The following is a 19,038-nucleotide window of genomic DNA, read 5'->3' on the forward strand; positions in this document are numbered from 1 at the left end:
AACTACTAGCACACAGCTCGGACACCCATTCATACCCCACAAGACATGCCACCAGAGGTCTCTTCACAACCCCAAAGTCCAAAACAGACTATGGGAGGCGCACAGTACTATATGGAGGCATAGCTATATGGAACTCTATTCCACATCAGGGAACTGATGCAAGCAGTAAAATTTGATTTAAAACAGAGGGAACAGAGGGAACTGTAAAGAGACACAGGCATACACATGCTAAACACACATGCACATGTATTTTGTATTGTAGATATGTGGTGGTAGAGTAGTGGCCTGAGGGCACACAATGTGTTGTGAAAAGTGTTATGAAATGTAATATTTTATATAACTGCCTTAATGTTGCTGTGCCCCAGGAAGAGTATCTGCCTTGCCAGCAGCTAATGGGGATCCGAAATAAATACAAACATGAAAATATTCTCTCATTTACATTGTGTAATTTATTGAAGATCCCTAACCAGGCCCGGCTATCCAAACTCAAATCAACTTTGCCACGGTCACACACCAGCCGAGCTGAAGCGTATCGGCTAAATCATTTGTATAACTCTTCCCATCTGTGAGCAAACCACACTCGAAACCAACTTACGTTTGAATTCAGTCATAGCCTCTAGCATTTAATGATCCAAATATAAAACGATGCCATTTCAAGAAGTGCAGTCACCCTTTAGGGGCTGGATCCTTACTTGAGATCAACGTGCGTAACTTGGAAGTTTAGTGAAGATATGCATGATTTACATTAAAGTCCGAGGTAAAGAGCACAGATCTCAAGTTAGGATTCTACCCCAAGTGCAGTCCTTATTTTACCCTTCCTTGATCAGGAGCTGAAAACCACAGGTGAGGTAACAGTCAATAACTCATCATCTAGTAAACAAAGTAAGGGGTCAGCCACAGCCAGGACCAACATTCCAGTACTTGGTGTTGAAGCCAGTTGAGTACAATAACAACATGTTAACATACTACTAACTCACAAGCAGTTCAGCATGTAATTGCCTGACTGCTGAATTGGAACCTTCAAGATGAATAACCTAAAAAAGTGATTTGTTGGTTTTGTTAAACCATATAGAAAGGTAGACTCTATAGACAAAAGGATAACGGATATAGAACCGTCTTGTTCAGATGGGTATTTCTGTCTTTAAATTCTAAGCACAATACATTTAAAAAACTATAAAAATACAAAATCTAGAAATGGAGTTGACGTACTTGTAACAACCCCATTGAAAGGCAGGGCCATATCTGCCTGTACACACACAGCGGTGTCTCGGGAGGAGCGTTCACGGTCAAAAGGTCCTGGTTGTCTCAATCTGGAAAACACATAAGAAAACAGTATTGATAAGACAAAGCCAGACAGAAAGCAGTAATAACACATAGAACTACTGCATAGAAAAGAAATGTCTGAAATGCCTGAAAACGATCGAACCAAATGGAAAATAGGAACATGTTGCTGAATTCTCACTAAAGTACAATATATTACTAAAAGGATATGGACACCTGCTCGTCAAACATCTCATTCCAAAATCATGGGCATTAATATGGAGTTATAACAGCCTCCACTCTTCTGGGAAGGCTTTCCACTAGATGTTGGAACATTGTTGCGGGGACTTACTAATGCTCTTGTGGCTGAATGGAAGTGAGGTCGGGCACTGACATTGGGCAATTAGGCCTGGCTTGCAGTCGTTGCTCCAATTCATCCCAAAGGTGTTCGATGGGGTTGAGGTCAGGCCTCTGTGCAGGCCAGTCCAGTTATTCCACACTGATCTCGACAAACCATTTCTGCATGGACCTCACTTTGTGCACAGGGGCATTGTCATGCTAAAACTGGAAAAAGCCTTCCCCAAACTGTTGCCACAAAGTTGGAAGCACAGAATCGTCTAGAATGTCGTTGTATGCTGTAGCGTTAAGATTTCCCTTCACTGGAACTAAGGGGCCTAGCCGGAACCATGAAAAACAGCCCCAGACCATTATTCCTCCTCCACTATACTTCATAGTTGGCACTATGCATTGGGGCAGGTAGCGTTCTCCTGGCATCCTCCAAACACACATTTGTCCATTGGACTGCCAGATGGTGAAGCGTGATTCATCACTCCAGAGAACGCATTTCCACTGCTCCAGAGTCCAATGGGGACGAGCTCTATACCCCTCCAGCCGACGCTTGGCATTGCGATCTTAGGCTTGTGTGCGGCTGCTTGACCATGGAAACACATTTTAAGAAGCTCCCGACGAACAGTTCTTGTGCCTAAGTTGCTTCCAGAGGTAGTTTGGAACTCGGTAGTGAGTGTTGCAACCAAGGACACGCTTCAGCACTCGGCAGTCCTGTTCTTTGAGCTTGTGTGACCTACCACTTCACGGCTGAGCCGTTGTTGCTCCTAGACGTTTCCAAAGTAACTTCACTTACAGTTGACCGGGGCAGCTCTAGCAGGGCAGACATTTGACAAACTGACTTGTTGGAAAGGTGGCATCTTATGACGGTGCCACACTGAAGAGCTCAGTGACTTTCAACAAGGCCATTCTATTGCCAATGTTTGTCTATGGAGATTTCATGGATGTGTGCTTGAATTGTATACACTTGTGGCTGAAATAGCCAAATCCACTAATTTGAAGGGGTGTCCACATACTTTTATATAGTATAATGCATTCCAATACACCCCATTTAGACAGTAACATCATTCACCTTGATGCCAATTATTGTACTAGTCTTGTGCAGCAGATACCACTCAAGCAAGGAGCAAAGCAAACATTGCAATACCACAGACGTAGGACAGAGAAGTACCCAGAGTACCCAAGTATGGCGTTAACAGAATAAGCACTTTTAGAAGTGAGATTTCCACTGGGCAGTTACTTTAAGGCAGTGTTTCCCAAACTCAGTCCTCGGGACCCCAAAGGGTGCACGTTTTGGTTTTTGCCCTAGCACTACAGTTGTGGCCAAAAGTTTTGAGAATGACACAAATATACATTTTCACAAAGTCTGCTGCCTCAGTTGGTGTGATGGCAATTAGCATATACTCCAGAATGTTATGAAGAGTGAACAGATGAATTGCAATTAATTGCAAAGTCCCTCTTTGCCACGCAAATGAACTGAATCCCCAAAAAAACATTTCCACTGCATTTCAGCCCTGCCACAAAACAACCATCTGACATGTCGGTGATTCTCTCGTTAACACAGGTGTGCGTGTTGACGAGGACAATGCTGGAGATCACTCTGTCATGCTGATTGTTCAAATAACAGACTGGAACCTTCAAAAGGAGGGTGGTGCTTGGAATCATTGTTCTTCTTCTGTCAACCATGGTTACCTGCAAGGAAACATGTGCCGTCATCATTGCTTTGCACAAAAAGGGCTTCGCAGGAAAGGATATTGCTGCCAGTAAGATTGCACCTAAATCAACCATTTATCGGATCATCAAGAACTTCAAGGAGAGCGGTTCAATTGTTGTGAAGAAGGCTTCAGGGCGTCCAAGAAAGTCCGGCAAGCGCCAGGACCGTCTCCTAAAGTTGATTCAGCTGTGGCATCGGGGCACCACCAGTACAGAGCTTGCTCATGAATGGCAGCAGGCAGGTGTGAGTGCATCTCCACGCACAGTGAGGCGAAGACTTTTGGGGATGGCCTGGTGTCAAGAAGGGCAGCAAAGAAGCCACTTCTCTGCAAGAACATCAGGGACAGACTAATATTCTGCAAAACGTACAGGGATTGGACTGCTGAGGACTGGGGTAAAGTCATTTTCTCTGATGAATCCCCTTTCCGATTGTTTGGGGCAAGACAAGGTGAGCGCTAACATCAGTCCTGTGTCATGCCAACAGTAAAGCATCCTGAGACCATTCATGTGTGGGGTTGCTTCTCAGCCAAGGGAGTGGGCTCACTCACAATTTTGCCTAAGAACACAGCCATGAATAAAGAATGGTACGTAACACATCCTCCGAGAGCAACTTCTCCCAACCATCCAGGAACAGTTTGGTGACAAACAATGCCTTTTCCAGAATGATGGAGCACCTTGCCATAAGGCAAAAGTGATAACTAAGTGGCTCAGGGAACAAAACATCGATATTTTGAGTCCATGGCCAGGAAACTCCCCAGACCTTAATACCATTGAAAACTTGTGGTCAATCCTCAAGAGGTGGGGGGACAAACAAAAACCTACAAATTCTGACAAACTCCAAGTATTGATTATGCAAGAATGGGCTGCCATCAGTCAGGATGTGGCCCAGAAGTTAATTGACAGCACGCCAGGGTGGATTACAGAGGTCCTGAAAAAGAAGGGTCAACACTGCAAATATTGACTCTTTGCATCAACTTCATGTAATTGTCAATAAAAGCCTTTGACACTTATGAAATGCTTGTAATTATACTTCAGTATTTCATAGTAACACCTGACAAAAATATCTAAAGACACTTGAAGCAGAAAACTTTGTGGAAATTAATATTTGTGCCATTCTCAACTTTTGGCCACGACTGTACACAGCTGATTCAAATAATCATCAAGCTTTGACAATTTGAATCAGCTGTGGTGCTAGGGCAAAAACCAAAACGTGCACCCCTTGGTTGTACCGAGGACCAAGTTTGGGAAACACTCACTCCTAAAAATTCATATTCTGTTAACCCATATCCAGAATGTTGAGTCGTCCTATACTCGTTTGTGGCCAAAGCATAAATTGGAGGTACATGACATGTCCCTGAGGATGAGCTGCCAAATTAGCAGTCTACCTGCATCAATATTTTTTATGACCAGTATACGCTCATACCATTCCAACACAGAAAAGCTGCTTTTTAACAAACTTAATTACCATTTTTAGGAAGGAAAACTATTTCACTCATACGGTAACTTAAGTAATTCTAGGTCACTATTGTAAAGTGGCTGTTCCACTGGATGTCAGAAGGTGAATTCACCAATTTGTAAGTCGCTCTGGATAAGAGCGTCTGCTAAATGACTTAAATGTAAATGTAAATGTCATATTTCATAGAAATCTGGAAACAGTGGGCAGTTACTTTAAAATCCTTAGCTTAACCCCTCTAGTTGTTACCAAGATGACTCTGCCCTGGTAATCCCCCCTGAGATATCAGACCAGTCCTTCTCTCTGCTTCTGATGGGCTTTCCAATCAAAACACTGCTGACTGACTACATAGTAGACTGCTGAAATTCAAGGTAGCATGGGAATCTAAGTAGACAGGGATTTTGTATATCTTTATGAGGTATCAAAGTTGATTCTAACATGCATAACCAAAATGCTAATTTCAACACTGGTACTTGTAGTTTACTAAGTACTACTGATTTAAGTACTGCTATTACGTTTAGAGACAATCTGAGGTTTGCATATTACACACATTCACTTTTTTAGGACATTTCACAAAGTATGTGAAACTCAGTTGATCAGTCTTACCCAAACAGTTCCGCTTGAAATAAATGTAATTTGCAACTCCCCTAATATATTTTGTGGAACGATGCGTGTTTACCTAGTTACTTGAGTACTTTGTTCTCATGCAGTCCAAAATCTTGTTCATTCTCTGACACCCTGAGAAAAACAGCTGCAGAAAACCAGAGGACAAAAAAGAAAGACATTGATTTCACATTTCCTGTTAACTCTATCCTGACTAGAAGCTATTCAACATTGCAAGATAATGCCAATGTGTCCTTTTCTGTTCTTGATAGATGATAGCTAGATTTGGATTACTAAAAACAAATATATTATCTGGGATACGGCAAAGACATAAGACTAAATTAAAACATTCATAAATTCTTGCATTCAACCTTATTAGCATTACAGTACGTTATGTTCATAGAGGCTATTTGTTGTTCTTAAAATCCTCTCTGTATGCTTGTTTGGTCTTTTCTGGTGCCAGACGCTCAATTGTCCGCCAGACTTGTTTCTGTACATCTGTCTTCCTGGGGCATTCTTCCAAATGAGAGGCATTATGGGATGGCTCTGTGACACCCGATGCATAAGACTATGTGGGTCAGACTTTCCGCTGTGGTAACAATCTCTGTCTGCTGACACAGGAGAGGGTACTATAGCAGTAAACGAGTGGAACAGAGGCTCAGTGTTTCAGTAGACCGAGAGGGCCTGAGGGGAATAGCACAACGGTTGGCTTGTGAAGTGTGTCTGGAAACTGGCTTTCTACAGTGGCTTCAGAACGTATTGCCTTTTTTTGACACGTTGTTTGTTATTTAAAATGGATTAAATATCCCATAATGTCAAAGTGGAATTGTGTCTCGTTTTATTATTAATAAAAAATTTGAATCTTGAGAATATCTTGAGTCAACAAGTATTCAACCCCTTTGTTATGACAAGCTTGAATAATTCAGAAGTAAACATTTGCTTCACAAGTCACAATAAGTTAACATGGACTCACTATGTGCAATAGTGTTTAACATGATTTTTCAACGACTACCTCACCTCAACTCCACACAATTACCTATATGGTCCCTCAGTCAAGCATCGAATTTCAAACACAGATTCAACAGCAAAGACTAGGGAGCTTTTCTAATGCCTAGCAAAGAAGGGCACCTATTGGTAGATCGGTAAAAAAACACAAAAAAAGCAGACGTTGCATATCCCTTTGAGCATGGTGAAGTTATTAATTACACTTTGGATGATGTATCAATACACCCAGTCACTACATAGATACAGGCGTCCTTCCTAACTCAGTTGCCAGAGAGGAAGGAAACTGCTCAGGGATTTCACCATGAGGTATATGGTGACTTTAAAAACAGTTAGTTTAATGGCTGTGATAGGAGAAAACTGAGGATGGAACAACATTGTAGTTACTCCACTATACTAGAAAAAGAAAGGAGCTGCACACATTAGGAACTCAGATGCAAACATTTTATAACCAAAGTTGACAGCCAAGCTGTATTCATCAGGGTACTCAGGAAGATGGGGATCCATAATAAATACTCCACACAAATAACCTAATTGACAGAGTGAAAAGAAGTAAACCTGTACAGAATAAAAATATTCCAAAACATGCATCCTGTTTGTAGGAGTAATACTGCAAAAAATGTGGCAAAGTAAATAAACTTTTTGTCCTGAATATAAAGTGATATGTTTGGGGCAAATCCAATATAACACATTACTGAGTACCACTCGCCATATTTTCAAGCATAGTGGTGACTGCATCATGTCATGGGTATGCTAGTAATCATTAAGGACTAGGGAGTTTTTCAGGATAAAAAGAAACAGAATGGAGCTAAATCCTAGAGGAAAACCTGGTTCAGTCTGCTTACCACAAGACATTGGAAGATGAATTCACCTTTCAGCAGGACAATAACCTAAAACATAAACGCCAAATCTACCCTGGAGTCTACCCTGGAGCTTACCAAGAAGACAGTGAATGTTCCTGAGAGGCCGAGTTACAATTTTGACTTACAGTGCCTTGCGAAAGTATTCGGCCCCCTTGAACTTTGCGACCTTTTGCCACATTTCAGGCTTCAAACATAAAGATATAAAACTATTTTTTTTGTGAAGAATCAACAACAAGTGGGACACAATCATGAAGTGGAACGACATTTATTGGATATTTCAAACTTTAACAAATCAAAAACTGAAAAATTGGGTGTGCAAAATTATTCAGCCCCCTTAAGTTAATACTTTGTAGCGCCACCTTTTGCTGCGATTACAGCTGTAAGTCGCTTGGGGTATGTCTCTATCAGTTTTGCACATCGAGAGACTGAATTTTTTTCCCATTCCTCCTTGCAAAACAGCTCGAGCTCAGTGAGGTTGGATGGAGAGCATTTGAACAGCAGTTTTCAGTTCTTTCCACAGATTCTCGATTGGATTCAGGTCTGGACTTTGACTTGGCCATTCTAACACCTGGATAGGTTTATTTTTGAACCATTCCATTGTAGATTTTGCTTTATGTTTTGGATCATTGTCTTGTTGGAAGACAAATCTCCGTCCCAGTCTCAGGTCTTTTGCAGACTCCATCAGGTTTTCTTCCAGAATGGTCCTGTATTTGGCTCCATCCATCTTCCCATCAATTTTAACCATCTTCCCTGTCCCTGCTGAAGAAAAGCATGCCCAAACCATGATGCTGCCACCACCATGTTTGACAGTGGGTATGGTGTCTTCAGGGTGATGAGCTGTGTTGCTTTTACGCCAAACAGAACGTTTTGCATTGGTGCCAAAAAGTTCAATTTTGGTTTCATCTGATCAGAGCACCTTGCAGTGATCTGATACTCCTTCCATTTCAATATTATCGCTTGCACAGTGCTCCTTGGGATGTTTAAAGCTTGGGAAATCTTTTTGTATCCAAATCCGGCTTTAAACTTCTTCACAGCAGTATCTCGGACCTGCCTGGTGTGTTCCTTGTTCTTCATGATGCTCTCTGTGCTTTTAACAGACCTGAGACTATCACAGTGCAGGTGCATTTATACGGAGACTTGATTACACACAGGTGGATTGTATTTATCATCATTAGTCATTTAGGTCAACATTGGATCATTCAGAGATCCTCACTGAACTTCTGGAGAGTTTGCTGCACTGAAAGTAAAGGGGCTGAATAATTTTGCACGCCCAATCTTTCAGTTTTTGATTTGTTAAAAAAGTTTGAAATATCCAATAAATGTCGTTTCACTTCATGATTGTGTCCCAATTGTTGTTGATTCTTCACAAAAAAATACAGTTTTATATCTTTATATTTGAAGCCTGAAATGTGGCAAAAGGTCGCAAAGTTCAAGGGGGCCGAATACAGTGCCTTGCGAAAGTATGTTTGCTTAAATCTATGGCAAGACCTGAAAATGGTTTTCTAGCAATGATCAACAAACAATTTGACAGAGCTTGAAGAACTTAAGAAAATAATGGGCAGATGTTGCACAATCCAAGTGTGGAAAGCACTTTGAGACTTGGAATCGCACCCAAAGGTGAATCTAGCATGTAATAATTCAGGGGGTTGAATATTTACACTAGTATATATATGCACAGTGGGGCAAAAAAGTATTTAGTCAGCCACCAATTGTGCAAATTCTCCCACTTAAAAAGACGAGAGGCCTGTAATTTTCATCATAGGTACACTTCAACTATGACAGACAAAATGAGGGAAAAAAATCCAGAAAATCACATTGTAGGATTTTTAATGAATTTATTTGCAAATTATGGTGGAAACTTTCCAACAAGTTAGTAACATTTCTGCCTTGCTGCCCTGATCAACTGCAAGTGCTGTTATTGCAACACTCTCTACCAAGTTCCAAACTGCCTCTGAAAGCAACGTCAGCACAATAACTGTTCATCGGGAGCTTAATGAAATGGGTTTCCATGGCGGAGCAGCCACACAAGCCTAAGATCAACATGCGCAAAGCCAAGCGTCGGCTGGAGTGATGTAAAGCTCGCCACCATTGGACTCTGGAGTAGCTACAGCATACAATGACAAGATTTTAAGCTTCCAACTTTGTGGCAGCAGTTTGGGGAAGGCCTTTTCCTGTTTCACCATGACAATGCCGCCGTGCACAAAGCGTGGTCGATACAGAAATGGAAACATAAACACGTGACTCAGAACATGGTATCTCAAATCTATCACAGGTCCTTATGCTACAGAGTAAAACCAAGTCTTAAGGCCTGAGAGCCGTACATATCTCCCAGAACTAAAATAAAAGGGGATACATGGATGTTGTGTGAGCCAGCAGTGGAACAATGCTAGAAAGCCAAGGGCTGTTGACATGGACAGTCGATTGTCTCTTTTGCGCTGGGCAATGAAGACAAAAGCCAGCAGGCTCTTCAGTCATGTGGCTTAAGTTGTCATTGTTTTTAAACACTGTTTAAAGAGTGAACGCTCAACCACAGCATACACAACCCGGATTTCCTGAGGAAGTGACAGGCAGCTATCTTTCTTCCTGTGTGTTCATTTGACAGTAAAAGTAGTCACGATGCAGAATGAGCAACAGACAAACATGGGTATGAAAATGTATAATACAATGGCAATACACTACGGGTCAAAAGTTTTAGAACACACTCATTCATGTGTGTCCAAAGTTGTCATCAAGGCAAAGGGTAGCTATTTGAAGAATCTCAAATATAAAATATATTAAGATTTGTTTAACACTTTTTTGGTTACTACATGATTCCATATGTGTTATTTCATAGTTTTTATGTCTTCACTATTATTCTACAATGTAGAAATAGTAAAAAATAAAACCTTTTGACTGGTATTGTACATTACAATGGTTTTGATTATAGTCTTACAAAGTACCTAACAGTAAAGTGAATCATGGTCATATAATGATTTTACACAATAGCCATCATTGGTTACAATGACAACAGTTCAACAATTCACAAAGCTAAGTAGTGATAGGTGATGTGACAAGTAAAATCTAATTAACACTTTTTCATGTTCTGTAAAGTTTCTCTTGATAAGCCATGTATCAATATAATATACATTTATATTTCAGTACTTGAAGTGGTTTTAAAGGCTAGATACATATCCCACCACAAGCCAAAGATCGCTTGTGCACTGACTATCTTAATTACTATTTAATTGTATGTCTACAATATATATTCAGTGCTGGCATTGTAGACATTTACCTACAAATAATGTCAATGATATACAGTGTGGTCAGAAATGATTGACGCCCTTCTGTATAAAATAATTCAAATACTGAGCTATGTTCTATGCAAAATAACTTTGGGAAATTATACTTTATACTAATACAAGAAAGATTGTTTAACAAGTAATATTTGTATTTTTTCCCAAAAAGGTAGTGGTCAAAATGATTGATAACCCTAAAAATTATGAAGTTGTCAAAAGTTTTGTATTTGTTCCAATATTTCTAGCACGCAATGACTACATCAAGCTTGTGACTGAAACATGTTGGATGCATTTGCAGTTCGTATTGGTTGTTTCATATTATTTTGTGCCCAATAGAAATGAATGGTAAATAATATATTGTCATTTTCAAAGTTCTGTTATTTTCCAGATTGACTGACCTTCATGTCTTAACCCTTGTGTTGTCTTAAGGGTCAAAAATGACCCGCCACTATGTTTAACAGCAGAGAAAACACCCTAAATTATATTTTATCAACTTGAAATGTTATGACGTTTCTTGGAGTGACCCCAACATTAGAAAAAGTGAAACATCTACTTTGTTCATAATTCCATGAAAGCTGTACACCACCAGGGTACAAAGATTGTCTTAGGGCCATTTTTGACCTGGCAGTTATAAAATCATTCTCTCTCACACACACACACACACACACGAGAAATTGAGATTATGTGTGCTAGAGATTAAACTCAGCCAGCAGATCCGGAAGAGGAAGATCACCATGGTTGGCACCGTTAGAAAGGACAAGCCTGAGCTCCCCCTGCACTCCTCGCAACAAGGAGGAGAGAGGCCTTCTCATCAAAATTTGCCTTCACCACCACTCTAGTTTCTTACCGCCCAAAGAGGAAGAAGAATGTGGTCCTCCTGAGCACACTGCACAAAACAGCTGAGATCAGTGACCGTGAGGACAGGAAGCCAGCCATAATCCTGGACGACAACCACAACAAAGGAGGAGTGGACAACCTGGACAAGGTGATTGGAACTTACAGCTGCAGGAGGATGACTGTCCGCTGGCCCCTAGTCATCTTCCATTACATCATTGATGTCTCATACAATGCCTTCGTGATATGGATAAAGATCAACACTATCTGGATGCCTGATAAGCGGAACAAGAGGAGGGTGTTCCTGGAGCAGCTGGGAAAGGCACTTGTAACCCCACACATTCAAAGGAGGGAATGCCTCCCCTGCACAGTAGCCGCTGCAGTGTGAAAGCTGTTCAGGGGGCTGAATCTGATCCACCTGAGGCTGCAGCTGGGGCAAGCAAGAAGAGGAGATGCCAATTCTGCCCCCAAAGAAGGACTGTAAAACAAATACTATGTGCTGCACATGTGAGAAATACATCTGCAAAGTCCATGCACACACACTGTCCTACATGTGCTAATTAGAGTTGATTGATTTATGTTCTTGACGTTTTTGTTTTGTATCTATTATCTTATTTATTGTTGTTTATACACCTTGTGGGTGGGGGTAATAGTTTTTCTTTAAATGGGAGAAGACTAGTATTTTGTAGTTGAATTCCTCATTGTACAGTATATAAGAATAAATCACTATGTTGCCAAAAAGGTTCAAGACTTATTGTTTCCCCTTCAATAAAATGCAAATTTCTTATTTATTTATTTCATTTTATTTAACCTTTAACCAGGAAGGGCTCATTGAGATTAAAATCTCTTTTTCAAGAGCGCCCTGGCCAAGATAGGCAGCGCCAAGTCATTACAAAAGAATTACAGACAGACAACATGAAAAACTACAAGTAATCTAGTAAAAACCATTGAATTAACAAGAGTATAAAACAGCAAATTAAAAACATTGACAGGTCAGGGAATCAGCCTCAAACCCCTTCATCAGTGATTTAAAAACACAAATTGGGACAAGTTCTTCCAGTTTAAAAGTATTTTGTTAGGTGTTCCAAGACGATTGTGCAGAGGACATAAAAGCCCTTTTACCAAATTCAGTTCGGACATTTGGAACAGTTAGCAGGATAAAGTCCTGCGAACGAAGAGACGACCCACCACATTTCTGAACAATAAAAATGAACAAATAAAAAGGTAGTAAACCCAAAATGGCTATGTAAATAAAAGTATACCAGTGACTGAGCCTACGAGTGACTAGAGAAGGCCAGCCAACCCTGATGTACAAAGTGCAGTGGTGCGTAAGGGTTTTGCAGTTTAAAATAAATCTCAAAGTGCCATGGTAAAGAGTGTCAATTGATCTCAAACACTGAGCGGAAGCATTCATATATAAAATATCCCCATAGTCTAGTAAAGGCATAAATGTAGCTGATACTAGCCTCCTTTTGGTCTATTTCTTGCATTTCTTGCATTAGAAAAAACACCATTAGTTTAGTTGTCAGTATTGAGGATAAGCTTCAATTGACACAAGGTATAGGCTATATAAGTGCTATCTCTTGCTAAAAAAAAAATGTTTACACCTATGCAGTACCTGTAATAATAATACACCTCTACTTTAGTAAAGAAAACAATTGACAGGTGTGTTGTAATAAAAACGAGTTGTCTCAGCTGATTAAATGCAGTCTTTTTGCATTGTGAAGAGGGAAAACCCAGATATTCACAACATTTGTGAAGAATGGCAGGTTGTTTCTTCATGCAAAATAGATTTGGGGTTTAAAATTCAATTAAGCTGCTTTATTTTAGGGGTTTAGTGAAGGCGGGTCATTTTTTACCCTTAGCACAAGGTATACAGAATGTTAAGACTACACAAGGGTTGAAGTAATGATGGACTGTCATTTCTCTTTATTTGAGCTGTTCTTGCCATAATATGGACTGAAAGTCTGTCATCTGAACCTAGCAGGTTGGCTACCGGTAGGCCCCGACTGATGATGCAGGATCTGATGATGCTGGAGCTTTTGCTGCTGGAGGAAAGGGCCTACATGGAAAAGGCTATTTGCGGATACAGGGTGCTAGCAAATAGCGTTGCAGCAATAGCCCACTGATTATAGACTAATACTGTCCTTGAAGAATGCTAAGAATGAGTAAGGCTATAACGATACCGTTCATTAAACAACAATATTCATATACGTGTTAATTTCAACAAAGATTTGAAATGAACACTCAAATACATAAACACTGTGTGTCTATTGAATTTCATATAACATTTCAGTGTAGATCTATCAAGTTCAAAGTCAAGCAGAGAGAAAACAATAGCTGTTTGGTGGAATAGATAGAAGAATCAAATAAAATATTACGTTAAAAGCGATAGGACTACTTACAAACTCTCTCGCTTATAGAAGTCTTTCTGTATGTCCCGGAGAGCGGTAGGCTGTACATAAGCTGCATATGTTTTTATTTAGGATCAATCTATTCTTAACGTTAAGATACGTTCAACAATTCAACATGCAAGCCATGTTGATATTGCCTGGCTATATAGACGAGTATTCTACCAGCAGCACAATTTACGACGTCAGTTTGTATGGTAATGAGGAAACCATCAAAATAAAAGCCCGCATTTCATAACATTGCAATTCAAAAGAAATATAATGTTATATCAATGCCCACTTTTATTGTGCCAACAAGAAAATGCAAAAATGTATGTTATGATCCACACTTCTTTGAAAATATATATAATAATTTATCAAGCCTACAAGCAATACAAGACTATTATTTTGGTGGGAGATTATATGGTTTTAAATACCTCAATGGATCATAAGGGAAATCACATTACTGTCAGGTCTACTCCCGCTCCCTCCCTCCAGCACTCAACATCACCGGTCTACTAACCACCTGTCCTAGCAAACCATCATTACGCACACCTGGCAACCTTTATCACGCACACCAGCGCCTCATCATTAGGTACACCTGGACTTTGTCACTTCCCTGATTACTCCTCCTTTATCTAGCACTCCGTTGTTGTTGTCACCCATCAGGCAGTATTGTTTCTGTCTTATGTTCAGATGCTACAGTTGTGCCTGTATCCATTCTATGTTTATTCTTATTAAACTCACTGACTGCACCTGTATAACAGTATAACTTTAATCCGTCCCCTCGCCCATACCCGGGCTCGAACCAGGGACCCTCTGCACACATCAACAACAGTCCCCCACGAAGCATCGTTACCCATCACTCCACAAAAGAGGCAGCCCTTGCAGAGCAAGGGGAACCACTACTTCAAGGTCTCAGAGCAAGTGATGTCACCGATTGAAACGCTATTTAGCACGCACCACCTCTAACTAGCTAGCCATTTCACATCTGTTACACCTGCTTAGTGACTCCCTGCGTCTTCGTTACAGAATACTGTCTAACCGAATGGAAGCAGCAGCAAACCGAGACATCTCCCAGATGGTCGGCGAACAGGGAGACCTATTTCGGCCAAAACCACGTCCAGCTGGTGCAACTGTGGACGGCTATGGATGAGGTCCTCCGCTTTCTTCAATGTCTAGATCTTCCTCAAGGGGTATCATCCCCAACTAGCGGAGGATCTTCTACCAGCGAGCCAGCACCCCAGTCGACCCAGCGAGCCAGCACCCCAGCCTGTTCAGCAGTCTGCCCAGGTCAGTGATGCCCGTTTGTCCCTCCCGGACAAATGCCTGGACTCCATCCAAATGCCGTGGCTTCCTGCTCATCAAACAGGAGTCCCCACCACCGAGAGGTCCAAGGTTGCCACTGTTATTTTCCTGTTGACCGGGCAGACGATGGAGTGGGCTACGGACGTCTGGGAGAGAGGAGGAACTGGGCTCCTATGGGAGGTTCATGATTCTGTTCAGATGAGTCTTCAATCATCCATCAGAGGGCAGAGAGGGGGCTGAGTGAAGAGATCACGGAGATCACGGCCTGGACACCCGGATGTCAGAAGACCTGCTTACCCTGTGGTTCCACGTCGGTTGAGAGTCCTATTGGTTGCCCTCCAGGCCGACATCCCAGAGGTTTACCAGGATCTCCGGGAGGTTTTCTCCAAGACCCACGCCACCCGACTCCCTCATCTCCCCTGAGACTGTGCCATCAACCCTCTAACAGACTCTGCGCAGCCGCATCTACCCCCTGTTGGTGGCTGAAACCAAGGCTATGGAGGAGTATATCAACAGGCTTTAATTTGCCCATCCACCTCCCCTTCGGCATGTTTCTTCATGGCCAAGAAGGGCCTCATCTTCGTCCATATATTGACTACAGAGATCTCAATGCCATCTGTACAGCAGATCCCCTTATTATAAGGGACACTTTTAAATGTGCCTTTAGAGGCCATACAATTCAATACTCTTCTTTAAAACAACAGCAATTTAGGTCAAAATAGTTCATATTGACCTCTACAGGATGGCGGGACCCCCCGAGACAGTTGAGCTAATGTGATTAACATGAGGTTGAAGTAACAAGAGAATTTCCCAGGACATAGACATATCTGATATTGGCATATTCACTGCACTGTCCAATTTACAGTGAAATAATACCATGCTATTGTTTGAGGAGAGTGCACAGTTTTGAACTTAAAGTTATTAATAAACCAATTAGGCACATTTGGGCAGTCTTGAGGACATTTTGAACAGAAAGGCAATGGTTCATTGGATCAGTCTAAAGTTTTGCACATACACAGTGGCCAATCTCAAATCAAATCAAATCAAATGTATTTATATAGCCCTTCGTACATCAGCTGATATCTCAAAGTGCTGTACAGAAACCCAGCCAAAAACCCCAAACAGCAAGCAATGCAGGTGTAGAAGCACGGTGGTTAGGAAAAACTCCCTAGAAAGGAAAAAACCTAGGAAGAAACCTAGAGAGGAACCAGGCTATGTGGGGTGGCCAGTCCTCTTCTGGCTGTGCCGGGTAGAGATTATAACAGAACATGGCCAAGATGGTCGAATAATAATAAGGCAGAACAGTTGAAACTGGAGCAGCAGCACGGCCAGGTGGACTGGGGACAGCAAGGAGTCATCATGTCAGGTAGTCCTGGGGCATGGTCCTAGGGCTCAGGTCCTCCGAGAGAGAGAAAGAAAGAGAATTAGAGAGAGCATATGTGGGGTGGCCAGTCCTCTTCCGGCTGTGCCGGGTGGAGATTATAACAGAACATGGCCAAGATGTTCAAATGTTCATAAATGACCAGCATGGTCGAATAATAATAAGGTAGAACAGTTGAAACTGGAGCAGCAGCACGGCCAGGTGGACTGGGGACAGCAAGGAGTCATCATGTCAGGTAGTCCTGGGGCATGGTCCTAGGGCTCAGGTCCTCCCCTTCCAGGGACGGCATGAGAGAGCCCCAGTAAGCCAGTGACTCAGCCCCTGTAATAGGGTTAGAGGCAGAGAATCCCAGTGGAAAGAGGGGAACCGGCCAGGCAGTGACAGCAAGGGTGGTTCGTTGCTCCAGAGCCTTTCCGTTCACCTTCCCACTCCTGGGCCAGACTACACTCAATCATATGACCCACTGAAGAGATGAGTCTTCAGTAAAGACTTAAAGGTTGAGACCGAGTTTGCGTCTCTGACATGGGTAGACAGACCGTTCCATAAAAATGGAGCTCTATGGAGAAAGCCCTGCCTCCAGCTGTTTGCTTAGAAATTCTAGGGACAATTAGGAGGCCTGCGTCTTGTGACCGTAGCGTACGTGTAGGTATGTACGGCAGGACCAAATCAGAGAGATAGGTAGGAGCAAGCCCATGTAATGCTTTGTAGGTTAGCAGTAAAACCTTGAAATCAGCCCTTGCTTTGACAGGAAGCCAGTGTAGGGAGGCTAGCACTGGAGTAATATGATCAAATTTTTTGGTTCTAGTCAGGATTCTAGCAGCCGTATTTAGCACTAACTGAAGTTTATTTAGTGCTTTATCCGGGTAGCCTGAAAGTAGAGCATTGCAGTAGTCTAACCTAGAAGTGGCAAAAGCATGGATTAATTTTTCTGCATCATTTTTGGACAGAAAGTTTCTGATTTTTGCAATGTTACGTAGATGGAAAAAAGCTGTCCTTGAAATGGTCTTGATATGTTCTTCAAAAGAGAGATCAGGGTCCAGAGTAACGCCGAGGTCCTTCACAGTTTTATTTGAGACGACTGTACAACCATTAAGATTAATTGTCAGATTCAACAGAAGATCTTTCAGTAGTTTAGTTGGAATCGGGTCCAGTATGCAGCTTGAAGGTTTAGAGGCCATGATTATTTTCATCATTGTGTCAAGAGATATAGTACTAAAACACTTGAGCGTCTCTCTTGATCCTAGGTCCAGGCAGAGTTGTGCAGACTCAGGACAACTGAGCTTTGAAGGAATAGGCAGATTTAAAGAGGAGTCTGTAATTTGCATTCTAATAATCATAATTTTTTCCTCAAAGAATTTCATGAATTTATCACTGCTAAAGTGAAAGTCATCCTCTCTTGGGGAATGCTGCTTTTTAGTTAGCTTTGCGACAGTATCAAAAAGGAATTTCGGATTGTTCTTATTTTCCTCAATTAAGTTAGAAAAATAGGATGATCGAGCAGCAGTAAGGGCTCTTCGGTACTGCACAGTACTGTCTTTCCAAGCTAGACGGAAGACTTCCAGTTTGGTGTGGCGCCATTTACGTTCCAATTTTCTGGAAGCTTGCTTCAGAGCTCGGGTATTTTCTGTGTACCAGGGAGCTAGTTTTTAAGAGAAATGTATTTAGTTTTTAGGGGTGCAACTGCATCTAGGGTATTGCGCAAGGTTAAATTGAGTTCCTCAGTTAGGTGGTTAACTGATTTTTGTCCTCTGGTGTCATTGGGTAGACAGAGGGAATCTGGAAGGACATCAAGGAATCTTTGTGTTGTCTGTGAATTTATAGCACAACTTTTGATGTTCCTTGGTTGGGGTCTGAGCAGATTATTTGTTGCAATTGCAAACGTAATAAAATGGTGGTCCGATAGTCCGGGATTATGAGGAAAAACATTAAGATCCACAACATTTATTCCATGAGACAAAACTAGGTCCAGCGTATGACTGTGACAGTGAGTGGGTCCAGAGACATGTTGGACAAAACCCACTGAGTCGATGATGGCTCCGAAAGCCTTTTGGAGTGGGTCTGTGGACTTTTCCATGTGAATATGAAAGTCACCAAAGATTAGAATATTATCTGCTATGACTACAAGGTCCGATAGGAATTCAGGGAACTCAGTGAGGAACGCTGTATATGGCCCAGGAGGCCTGTAAACAGTAGCTATAAAAAGTGATTGAGTAGGCTGCATAGATTTCATGACAAGAAGCTCAAAAGACAAAAAAGTCATTTTTTTTGTTGTAAATTGAAATTTGCTATCGTAGATGTTAGCAACACCTCCACCTTTGCGGGATGCACGGGGGATATGGTCACTAGTGTAGCCAGGAGGTGAGGCCTCATTTAACACAGTAAATTCATCAGGCTTAAGCCATGTCTCAGTCAGGCCAATCACATCAAGATTATGATCAGTGATTAGTTCATTGACTATAATTGCCTTGGAAGTGAGGGATCTAACATTAAGTAACCCTATTTTGAGATGTGAGGTATCATGATCTCTTTCAATAATGACAGGAATGGAGGTGGTCTTTATCCTCGTGAGATTGCTAAGGCGAACACCGCCATGTTTAGTTTTGCCCAACCT

The 19,038-nt window shown here is 41.6% G+C and overlaps 1 protein-coding gene across 2 annotated transcripts in view; it reads right to left on the reverse strand.

Annotated features, from left to right (window-relative positions):
- Positions 1–13,929, reverse strand: part of tmem71 (transmembrane protein 71) — a 25,270-nt gene extending 11,341 nt beyond the window's left edge. The window contains exons 1-3 of one of the 2 annotated variants that reach the window (XM_064942938.1): positions 13,754–13,929; positions 5,451–5,522; positions 1,210–1,310 (exon numbers count right to left, since the gene is read on the reverse strand). In XM_064942938.1, the coding sequence (XP_064799010.1) occupies positions 1,210–1,240 (31 nt within the window). In that variant the 5' untranslated portion in view covers positions 1,241–1,310; positions 5,451–5,522; positions 13,754–13,929. The remainder of the gene's footprint in view (positions 1–1,209; positions 1,311–5,450; positions 5,523–13,753) is intronic. The other variant, XM_064942930.1, reaches the window with a different exon arrangement.
- Between the last annotated feature and the right edge of the window lie 5,109 nt (positions 13,930–19,038).

This window comes from Oncorhynchus masou, chromosome 3 (assembly GCF_036934945.1).
Source record: "Oncorhynchus masou masou isolate Uvic2021 chromosome 3, UVic_Omas_1.1, whole genome shotgun sequence".
Taxonomy (NCBI): Eukaryota; Metazoa; Chordata; class Actinopteri; order Salmoniformes; family Salmonidae; genus Oncorhynchus; species Oncorhynchus masou.